General features: G+C 37.0%; 1 protein-coding gene across 2 annotated transcripts; it reads left to right on the top strand.

The window, feature by feature from the left end:
• Positions 1-226: 226 nt before the first annotated feature.
• LOC141688908 (uncharacterized) lies at positions 227-10,418 on the top strand. 2 transcript variants are annotated; one of them, XM_074493054.1, is made up of 14 exons: positions 227-308; positions 1,046-1,144; positions 1,573-1,700; positions 1,782-1,932; positions 2,034-2,143; positions 2,303-2,386; positions 2,466-2,514; positions 2,602-2,693; positions 3,415-3,544; positions 6,971-7,104; positions 7,179-8,563; positions 8,891-9,001; positions 9,084-9,939; positions 10,124-10,418. In XM_074493054.1, the coding sequence occupies exons 2-13, from the start codon at positions 1,052-1,054 to the stop codon at positions 9,620-9,622; spliced, it is 3,006 nt and encodes a 1,001-aa protein (XP_074349155.1). In that variant the 5' UTR covers positions 227-308; positions 1,046-1,051; the 3' UTR covers positions 9,623-9,939; positions 10,124-10,418. The 2 variants fall into 2 exon arrangements, with proteins under 2 accessions (XP_074349155.1, XP_074349154.1); XM_074493053.1 differs by having other exon boundaries at positions 3,409-3,544.
• Positions 10,419-10,964: the final 546 nt, after the last annotated feature.

Below are 10,964 nucleotides of genomic sequence, written 5' to 3'. Positions count from 1 at the left end.
TGCAGGTAGTTTGGGCCATATTTTCAGGAATATGTATTCTGGGCCCTTAATACAAAGCCGGCAAAAAAATGTAAAAATACTCCACACTTATTTCAGAAAAAATATGAAACCCAAAGCCGACAAAAAGCGGAGTAGGAGAGTGGCATTTTAGTAAATAAGTCCAACTCCCAGCCTACATACCCAAACTAAATAATTGGATATATATTTAAATGCGAAACCCAAAAGGACTTTTACAAAGCCCCCAGCACTAAAAAGCCTACCTCACTTTTCTTCATCGCTCGTTTATTCAATCTACACACACACCTACTGTAAGTATATCACCCAACTCGATTCTCAATCTCACCCTTTTCATATCGTTTTTTACTTGTAATTCAAGATTATATGTGTTTTACTGTTTGATTGTTGTTTTGATTTTGGGTCTTATTAGTTTGTTTTTGCTGTGAAATGGGTTTTGTTTGATCTGTTTTTTCGGATGGTTTTGTTGGGTTTTAGTGGATTTGATTTTTGTCAAGTGGGTATTTTTTAGAATCTTAATTATGTTGTTCATTTTGGTAAAGTTTGGATTTTTCGTTTCGATGTGGAAAGTGTTTTAATTGAATAAAGATTGGTATTGTGATGTTCCGGGATAGGGGTTTTTGTAAGAAGTTGTGTTTGGAGTGGTGTGTCAATTGTGAAGCTTTTATAGAGCTTATAGAGTGTAGTCTAATGATGATGTCCTTTTATTTTGATTGTCGAAAAAATGCTTTTTTTTGGGGGAATTTTGGTGTTTTTGTTGCGGTTAATCTGTTGAAGGTGCATTTAGAGAGTGATATTAATGATTGCGTTATTTTTGAAGTAGGTTGAGTCTGTATGATGCATTTTAGAGAGATTTTGAAGTGTAGCCAGCCTACTTATAATCTCTTTTGTGACCTTATTTTGATTGTTTTTCATGTCATCCTGGGAGTTTTTGGGTTTTTTTTGTGTTGTAATTGCTTGAAGGTTTTAGTGAGAGTGAATTTATTGATTATGTGATTGTGGGGGTGATTTTATGAAAATTGTTGTATAGGCAAACATGAGCGAAAAAGGAGAAAAGACTTGTCCTCTTTGTGCTGAGGAGATGGATTTGACGGATCAGCAACTTAAGCCTTGCAACTGTGGTTATGAGGTCTGATATCTTTACATACGTTCTTTTTTTTTTTAAGCTATAAATTTTTCTAATTTCCTCTCTTTAAATCTTGGTCCTATTTCAAATGTTTGTTTAGTTGCATGGAATGTGTTTGGCAGTGTATAAAAAGTTAGAGTTGCAGTCGTGTACTATATGTATGTTTTTAGCTTTTGCTAACTAACAAGTCTCAAGATTAATATATAGACATTTGTTCCCTGAGAGGTGATGTGATAAACAACCCTTCCATGTCAAAATGCATAACTGTGCTAAAGAGATCAATAGTGTTGCTGCTATATAATTTGTTTAGGTTTTTTGCTTCCCTCTGATACACATTTACCTTATCGGTCAGCTGCATCGAGAATAAAATTTATCCTCTGTTGTGATTTTTATTAAACAAAAATGAATACAATATTTTTGCTTTCCTACAGATTTGTGTTTGGTGCTGGCATTACATAATGGATATGGCTGAGAAGGACAATGTAGAAGGCAGGTGTCCAGCATGTCGTACCCCTTATAACAAGGAAAAGATTGTTGACAAGGCAGCTCAATGTGAAAGGTTATTTGTGCCGAGTTCTGTTAAAAATATTTCAGCAGCTTTTTATGACTTAACTCTGACGACAATTGTTCTAAATGATAGGTTGGTGTCTGAGTTGAGTGTGGAAAAGAAGGTTAAGTCAAAGTCGAAAGGTAAAACACTTGATGGACGAAAAAACTTAAGTAATGTGCGAGTGATTCAACGAAATCTTGTCTACGTTTCGGGGTTACCTCTAAATCTGGCCGATGAAGATGTGTGTATATCTCCTTCCAAACTCTTTGCTCTTTCCTTTTATTTTTTTAACTTTCTGCGCAGTTTTTTTATTTTTGAATCACCTCTATATATTTTATAAAGCTTCTAAGACGAGAGGAATACTTTCCTCGATATGGGAAGGTGCAAAAGGTGTCTTTATCTCGTACGGCGGCCGGGACCATTCAACAATTTCCAAACAGTACTTGTAGTGTGTAAGTTTATGTTTTCTCTTGATCTTATTTTTGAAATGGCAATTAGTTTTACACAGTAGGCTTGTAGTTGGATTGTTATAAATTTATCAACTATAAAGCTTATAAAATTTTTATAGAGCTGTAAATTAAATGTTGGGATATATTTGTGTCTTGTTCCAGATATATTACTTATTCCAAGGAGGAGGAAGCAGTTCGTTGCATTCAGTCAGTGCATGGGTATATATTGGAGGGCAGACCTTTAAGGTCAGAAGGTGTTCTATTAAGTGGATCTCACATCATTATATTTAATTGAGCTGCAGTTAGTTACTATTTAATGTTGCAGGGCCTGCTTTGGAACCACCAAATATTGCCATGCATGGCTGAGGAACATGGTATATTTTTTTATCAAGTTAATGATATGAATCTATCTTCTTCTTTTTTTGCGTATATTCTTCTCTGATTAATATACTTCGGTCCAGCAATGCAGCGTTCCAGATTGTCTATACTTGCATGAAATTGGTACACAAGAAGATAGTTTTATTAAAGACGAAGTAATATCAGCATGCACAAGGTATTGTATTTCTGTCATGTGCATTTCCATCTTATTTAATTTTTGTCGATCATATGTTTACAGGGTATCCATCTGTATCCAGAGGTGTACAAACATGATTGCTTTTGTAACTAAACAAATGCTTATAAAATATCCAAACTTGTTATCTGATGCTAGCAAGCGAAAAATCTAGTTTGGATCAGTTATATAAAAAATTTGGTCATCACACAGACTATGAGATCGCTCACTCTAGGATTTCTTAGTGCTGCTGTTGCATTTCAAAGTATCGTTATTCGTTATGCTTGTTTGAATATAATTTGGAGAGAATTGAGCTTTGAAATATGGTTGGAGCAATTTGATTGCTTTTTAGGAAAATGTGAACCCTGTGTTTTGGTATGGATGATTTTCAAGTGCCCAAAATTTAGCTCGTTAATTATTTGGTGGTGTTGACCAGTATATGTGTTAAACAATATATGCTATTGAATGATAGCTTCATAATTCTAAAAGCTAGTTCAGTTATATTATGAACTCATGTATATACAAAGGTAATTCAAAATTACTTTTAAGAACTTGGGTGTAGTTTAAACTTAGAAAGTCTATTTGGTTTCATTATATGCTTGTATTCAAAATTATTTTTAATAACTTGGGTGTAGTTCAAATATGGCTTCATTGATCTTCTAATGTTTCATTCAACTCTCTATTGTCTGGCTAATTAACTTGCATAGTCATTTTGAAGGAATAGGGTTGAACAGATTACTGGTGCTACAGTTGATATGCAACGTCGTTCGGGAAATGTATTACCTTGGCCGGCAGACGAGTTCTGCAATAATAGCTCTTCATCAGGTGTATCGAACAGTAAAAGTTCAACAAATGTAAGTTTTGTTTGTGTGAGTCATATGATGATTTCTCTGTGATTTTGTTATGAACTAGCTAATTGACAAAGATAAACTAGCAAAGCTGAGCATTCGAGAGGCCCAGAACTCTCCAAAGAGACCATAAAATAAATCTACAATTAATACAATTAATCTCCTCCCCTCCTTCCAACTCCCACCCTCTATTTGTGTATTTTTCCATACTTGACCCGACTCTTTTACCCCTTGACTCGTTGTGTTGACCCGTGGTGACGAAATGTCCTTTCTGTCCTTATACTTTTGTTGGGTCATATTGGGGGTCATGACAATACCCCAGCCCCAAAGACTCACCTTCTCCTCAAGGTGAAATTTCTGAGCCGTGGCCTTGACATACTCCCTGCTAGCTTCAAAGTGTGGCAAATTTTTGCATAACTCCTTGTCGCTAAAGAAATCCTGCAATAGCTGCGCAACTTGGATAGTCATAAGGTCGACAGCATATGTGGTATCTTCTGTGGGCTTTGTCGGGATCAGAAGAACACTAGCATTTGTCTCATCAAACTTCAATCTGATCCTCTCTATTAGATATTTCCTCAAAGAATGCAATAAACACATTGTTGTTTCCACCAAGGACTTATTCCTCTTTTGATGCATGTCATACAACCTGGACTTGCATCTTAAAGGCAAGTCCCTCTTATACGCAACCTTCCTCATACGGGGAGTCATGACAGGATCAAGAAAGGAGAGCGTTGTTTTCCAAACATAATTTAAATTGAATCTTGTGTCCAGAAGAATGGCACTGATACATGACTGCACTATGTTTCCAAGAGTTTTAGGGCATGTGGGCGCTTCAATTACATTCCCACTTAGCTCAGATGTTCTAGAAAACTTGACATCTCCTAGAAACTCCAGTTTCTGATATCAGCCTCCAGAATTGTAGCTATACGATGGATGGACAAAAGCTTGCACAAGCAAACCTTTATTGGTAAATTGATACCCTATAGAATCTTCAATAGTAGCAATATCTATTTGAGCAGCAAGTTGTAAATAGATTGAACTTGCTGAACGGATATGGATAACTTCCGAATCTTCAAATTCAACATGTATGCCCATCCAATTAAGAAAAGCAGTTGCACCTCTGAAGCCACTGTCGATTATGAATGCTCCGACAAGAGCTTCCACAACATCTGCTATGATTTTGTTACGCAACCAGTAGTGAGATTTGGTGTATCTAAGATCCATATCGGCACTGGTCACCCTACTACAATGTGACGAGTGGATACTCTTTTCCATTCCAGAGCTACAAACTACTGAACAAGGCCGGCCCAATGCAAAAAATTGGCAAGGGTCAAATGATTGATCTCGTATGGATATCTGTAGTCTGTTTGCTGTCACGAGCTCCAGTAAATTGGAATTGTTTACAACTTTGGACCATTTTTTTGTAAGCTGTTCCTCCTCTAGGGCATAATGCTTGATAAAAAGACGTCTGCCAACCGCAAATTTGAGGAATGCATCACCAAGAAATTTGAGCCTTTCAAGAGAGAAGCCTTCATTGCATTTCTCAGTAGTAAGTGCTTCAAGGATACGTGAAGCAGAACCTTCAGTTCCCTCCGGAAGTGAGACAGAAAATACATGCTCTATCTCCACAATGACAAATAAGCTTTCTAGGCGATGCATGACTAACGGTAATAAAGATAACGAACTTTCAATATCTTCTAAAAACCCGAATATCTTTAAAACACCAATTTCAGGAGGTAATTCAACAATATGCTCCTCTTCTTCTCGTGATTCCAAATTTCCTTTCTTTCGTAGCAAGTTGTCTATGCAAAAAATCTTCTCTGCTTTTAAAAGAGCTTGGTTAGGATATGAAAGTTGAACGCCAAACTTTTCATATTAGTGCTGCATGTGACTTCTTGAAGCTTCATATTCAATATATGCATTCTTCTCTAATACAACATCAGAAACAAAATAGAACAATTTCTTGATTGGAACATAAATCAAGCTACTCTGAATATCATGGACACTTTTTGGACTAGTAGCAAGATGCAATTGCTTGTTCCTGTTCGCTTCGGCAACTTCTTCCATTCTAAATATTGGAGAGGATAAACATCTGACCATCTCCCAATCTACTGCCATTGCTTCCTCACATTTTCACCAAATTACTGGACGCATAAGGTAATATCTTTTCCCTGCATCAAACACATATCGAGCCGGAATTAACCCCTTTCTCGCATCATCCAAACTCAACACCCCATTTATCACCGTACAAGCAATCTTATCTTCAGCTGGACATTCATCAAACACTTCGGTTGTATGTAAATTAATTTTAAAATTCTTACAAGATATCCCATAAAATTTTCCATACTCGCATTTATGAAATTTGTACGAAAATGTTTTATCAAACATAGCTAGTTGGTTGAGAGTATTTACCTTCACTCTCTCATCCAGCCCCACCAAGGGTGTAAGTATTTCAGTAGAATCCAGTCCCGGGTTGTCAATACTTCCATCAATCTTGTCCGACAATGTGCCTTCCATTTCCGACTCAAGGCCCTCTTTTGTCCCCAATTTCTTCGTCACCCTCCCTTGACCTTCAATTAGTTGCTCTTTTAGAGAGTGTCGCGAAGCTTTTATAGCCGTTTCGAAAGCCTTAGAAACTATCTCTTTTACTGATTCCTCCAAGTCATGGATTTTCAACTCATTTAAGTCATTACATTGTGTGGCGATTGATGGCCCCATGAGATCAGTATCCACACCAGACGACGGACCCCCAAACACATGGATACTGCCAGGAACCCTTATCGAATAAAGAGAAGAACGGATCTCGTCTTGAAACCTTAGCTGATCGCCATTAAGAGTGTTCATCAGCACCTCTTGTTGTACACAATATCGATCTAAACAAGCTTCCAATCGCTGCCATGTATCAGTCATGGTGTGGGTAGGATGCTTGATTAACGATATGTGCGGTGACCGGATCATAATGCTCTGATACCACTTGTTATGAACTAGCTAATTGACAAAGATAAACTAGCAAAGCTGAGCATTCAAGAGGCCCAGAACTCTCCAAAGAGACCATAAAATAACTCTACAATTAATCTCCTTCCCTCCTTCCAACTCCCACCCTCTATTTGTGTATTTTTCCATACTTGACCTGACTCTTTTACCCCTTGACTCGTTGTGTTGACCCGTGGTGACGAAATGTCCTTTCTGTCCTTGTACTTTTGTTGGGTCATATTGGGGGTCATGACAGATTTTTTTTGCATCAGTAATAAATAGATTGCTCCATTTTTTTGGCGTTAGTATACTAGTACACTATATAATTTTTATTAAAATAATCTGGATTTACGCAAGTACTTTTTGAGTGTTATAATCAGTAAAATCAAGGTTTAGAATTACTAGCCACTGAATACATTATCAAGGCCAACCGGTTACACTTTTTCTGAATTTGTACAGGTGCAGAATGTTGACATCTGTTCTGATAGTATATTGGAATCTTCTGTCTGGCAAACTCCTGCCAGTAGTGTAAGGGGCTCTCCACCGAAAAGTAGCTGCAGTAAATCCGTAGCTCTTCCTGCAACAGCATCCTGGTACAGATTGCTTACCCTTTTATTTTTCTTGCTGTTTTGTTAGATTCCAGCTCACAAATTTAAATGCTTCTTAGGGGAATGCGTGCCTCAAATAGGCAACTATCTCCTACAAGTGTAACAAGCTCAAATGGACCTTCGAAGCAGACATCAGATGCATGTGGCATTTCAGTAGCACATTCAACCGCAATAGTCAGCCCTGGAAAGGTCTCTGTATTGCAGAGTGATTCAGGAAAGAAACTCAATGGTGAAATTCGGTTGACTGCGCAGAGAAATAAATCAGAGCCAATAGCTTCTGTTGAAATAAACTTGGATGGAGATAAACAGAGGAAACCATCTTATACTTCTGCCATTATTGGACATTCCAATAATCAAGTAATAAGTAGCCACATTTCTGTGCCACCGCTAAAGGTAGATGGATCAATGAGCATGCCAGCTGTTATAGCTAAGCCAGTTGATTCTAGGGGACAATCCCGTGTTAGTAATCTAGAAAGAGATCCACATGTTCCTGTAGAAGGTAAAGCTCATGAATTATGTTCTGATATACTGAATGTAGATACTCAAGGGCTACATCACAGAGACACGGAATACAAAGAATTATCACAATCCCATACTCCACCAGAAGCAGCATCCACCAGTAAGGATACTATTTCTTCGCGGCATCAGTCTGACTTTAGATTAGAGTCACGATTGCATGCAGTGGAAACTGATCCTTCTGAAGTTGAGAATGATGTACTATCATATGACGTCCAGAGTTTCCGGAATCTAGAAGCCGTCAGTTGCACAGATAAGCGGCTTAATATATCTCAAATATTAGATGGCTCCAGGGCCTTGCATCTTCAGGAGGCTCACAACTCACCCAATGTAAATGTTGAAACTCAACCAAATAAGTTCTCTGCGCAAGAATATAAAATCTCAGTTCTGTCAAATGGATATTCTGAGAATCAGACTAGAAGTTTTACTGATTTGAATAGTTCCTATAAAAATTCTTCCTATATGGCTGAATCGAGAATGATGAGTGTAGGAAATTATGGCGGCGAGTTAGTAAACCATGATACTTTTTCTGATAATGACATGGGAGAGAGCAGCATCATATCTAATATTTTATCTATGAACTTCGATTCATGGGATGACTCTTTAGCTTCACCTCAGAGTTTGGCTAAGTTACTAGGTGAAACTGATAAACAGAAGGGATATCTTGGTGTATCAGGTTCGCGGAAGGTGCAAAACAACAATCAGTCTAGGTTCTCTTTTGCGAGAGAAGAGGATCAGACATTTAATTATGGTCCATCTTTTAATGGTTTTGACCAAACACCGAGTATTCACTCCTTAACAAATGGTTTTAAAGACAATGGAAATATTCATGCTAGTGAAATTAGCAATGGTTTATCTACTCTTGGTGGCCAGCAACCTGGTAATTATGCAAGCATCCATTCTCATAATTCTCTTAACAGGATTTCTGGTGAGTTCAGAGCTGAAAGTAATTTATTTATGTACTCATCATTCCAAGTGTTTGTGTGCATTGTCTGTTAGAATAGACTTCATGTTTTGTCAATTATTTGACCTTTCCTAGTTTACTTGTCTGCAGAATTTCTTAGTTTATTTCCAAAAAGTATACGTCTTTGGCTTGTTCAATCTCCCTTTCTTAATCCAGCCTCCATCTTTTTGTGCATGCATGTTGAATTTAACTATGTCAATATACTCTCAGAATAGTCCTTTATTCTTTTTGTTGAAATAATTGGACTTGCAGAATTTCTAAGGTAAATAAATTTAATTTATTGTGCAACAGTTTCTAGGGCACCTGCATCAGTCCCTCCCGGATTTTCCGGGCCCAACAGAGCTCCACCACCAGGCTTTACTACTTACAATAGAGTGGAACAGACATTTGACACAAACTCTGGTTTGTATCTTACATATCACTTTTATGTTGATAATAGTTTTTGTTACTTGTTTCTTACGTGTCCGTGCCTGCCCTTCTGCAGGGAAGGATGTTCTTGACAACTCTTCTTTCATGAGAAATACAAATCAATCGCTGTCAACTATGCATTTTGATTCCGGCAATGCGGATATTGAGTTTATTGATCCTGCGATTTTGGCAGTAGGTAAAGGGAGGTTCCCTGGTGGGCTTAGCGGTCGTGGTTTAGACCTGGGGTCAAGTTATCCTACCCGGACGAGTAACTATGAGAATGAGTCAAGATTGCAACTAATGATGCAAAGATCTCTTCCATCACGGCAGAACTCCCGATATTTAGATATGGGGGACGGCTTTTCTCCTCATCGAGATAATTATGCGATGCCTACGAGGGTTTCTGAACAGTCCTTGGCCAACAATGGGTCCCAGTATTCTCAATTTGGTCTATTACAGTCCAGGAATCAACTAATATCTAGTGGCAACTGGGATGGTTGGAGTGAGGTCAAGGGAGGAAATGTAGGAATAAACAAGTACTATACTGGTTATGAGGATTCGAAATACCGGTTGCCCAGTTCTGGGAGTTTATATAATCATTCATTCGGGATTTGAACTTTGTTGAGTCTAGCCTTGTTAGTGATGCACTAAAATGACCATATCCAGCTTGACTGCATCACTGGTTACGAGGATTCAAAACACTGGTTGCCCAATTCTGGGAATTATATATAGTTATATACTAATGATTCATATGGGATTTGAACTTTGTTGAGACTAGTCTCGTTAGTGATGCACTAACATTACCATATCTAGCTTGACTTGATAGCATTGAACTGAGAAATTAATGCTGGATCTGGACTGGTTTTACTGCACAACCTTACGGTTGCTGAAGGACTGAACCTTCTAAAAACCATCTCATCCAAAACCAGCAGGTAAAGAGGAGCTTCTATGAGTACCATTAAATAGTTACTGAAATTATGCTTTACCATATTGTGCCTGAGAAATGTTAATCGAGAAAATTTACTTCATATTGTGTGCTGTAGATAATTGATTTATTATGTGGCTTTCTGCCCCTGTATTATTAGTTATTAACTGTTAAATATCTATTTCATGTAGGAGTCGATGCTGTCAAGTTTAAGCGTGAAGGCTGCATGACACAGGAAGGTGCACAACAAGATCTAAAGCCAATGGTTCCTTGTGCAAACATAGCTCAATGTTCTAAACAGTGAATTAGATATTTAATTCACTTTTGTTTGTCAAACTCCAACAGGCAGTGGTTCTATGTTTGTTTGTTCTGTTGCGTCAACTGGGAGTTGCAAGTATTTGTATTTGATGAGAGATTGCTAATAACCATTTGTTTTCCTGATTTAGTGTTGTTTTAATGATTTGCCTTGTTTTCTTTTGGTGATTACATTATTAGTCCGGTTCAGACAATTGTGAAGCTCGCTTTTCTATTATTAATTTAATAAATCAGGAGGATAAATGAAGAATTTCAAAGCCAAAACTATGCAGGGAAACAGTAAGTTTATGGGGAAGTGGGAAGGCACCAGTGGAGCATATTAGAGCTCTCACGAAATTAAAGAAAAACATGAAAAATCACACTATCAACAGAAATCAGGGCGCAAAGAGAGGGATGGGGATACACAAACAATGAACCCAAATCGTTATAGCTCGTTAATTCAATTTCTTTTAGAAAAGTATATTAATCAGAAAATTAGTTTTTTTTTTAAAAAAATAAAGTTGTTACAGACTTAATTAAAACGTTGTTAAAACAAAATTTGTATATTTGTCTTTTGAATTTTTTTATATTATATTTATTATAATTTACAATATAAATTTTTTTAATCTAAAATAATATTTATAATATTCTTTACTCATCGATTCAAAATTTATTATTTTTATTTTGTTCATTCACTATTATTTGTACAACAAATTATCATATATACAATCATAATTT

The sequence above is a fragment of the Apium graveolens genome, chromosome 10, assembly GCF_009905375.1.
Source record: "Apium graveolens cultivar Ventura chromosome 10, ASM990537v1, whole genome shotgun sequence".
NCBI lineage: Eukaryota > Viridiplantae > Streptophyta > Magnoliopsida > Apiales > Apiaceae > Apium > Apium graveolens.
This window is presented reverse-complemented; position numbering and strand designations above follow the sequence as displayed.

Coding starts and splice junctions, on each gene's coding strand:
- LOC141688908 (XM_074493053.1), top strand. CDS start 1,052: ATGAGCGAAAAAGGAGAAAAGACTTGTCCTCTTTGTGCTGAGGAGATG. Junction 1,701..1,781: donor AAGGCAGCTCAATGTGAAAG/GTTATTTGTGCC, acceptor TCTAAATGATAG/GTTGGTGTCTGAGTTGAGTG. Junction 2,387..2,465: donor TTGGAGGGCAGACCTTTAAG/GTCAGAAGGTGT, acceptor TTAATGTTGCAG/GGCCTGCTTTGGAACCACCA.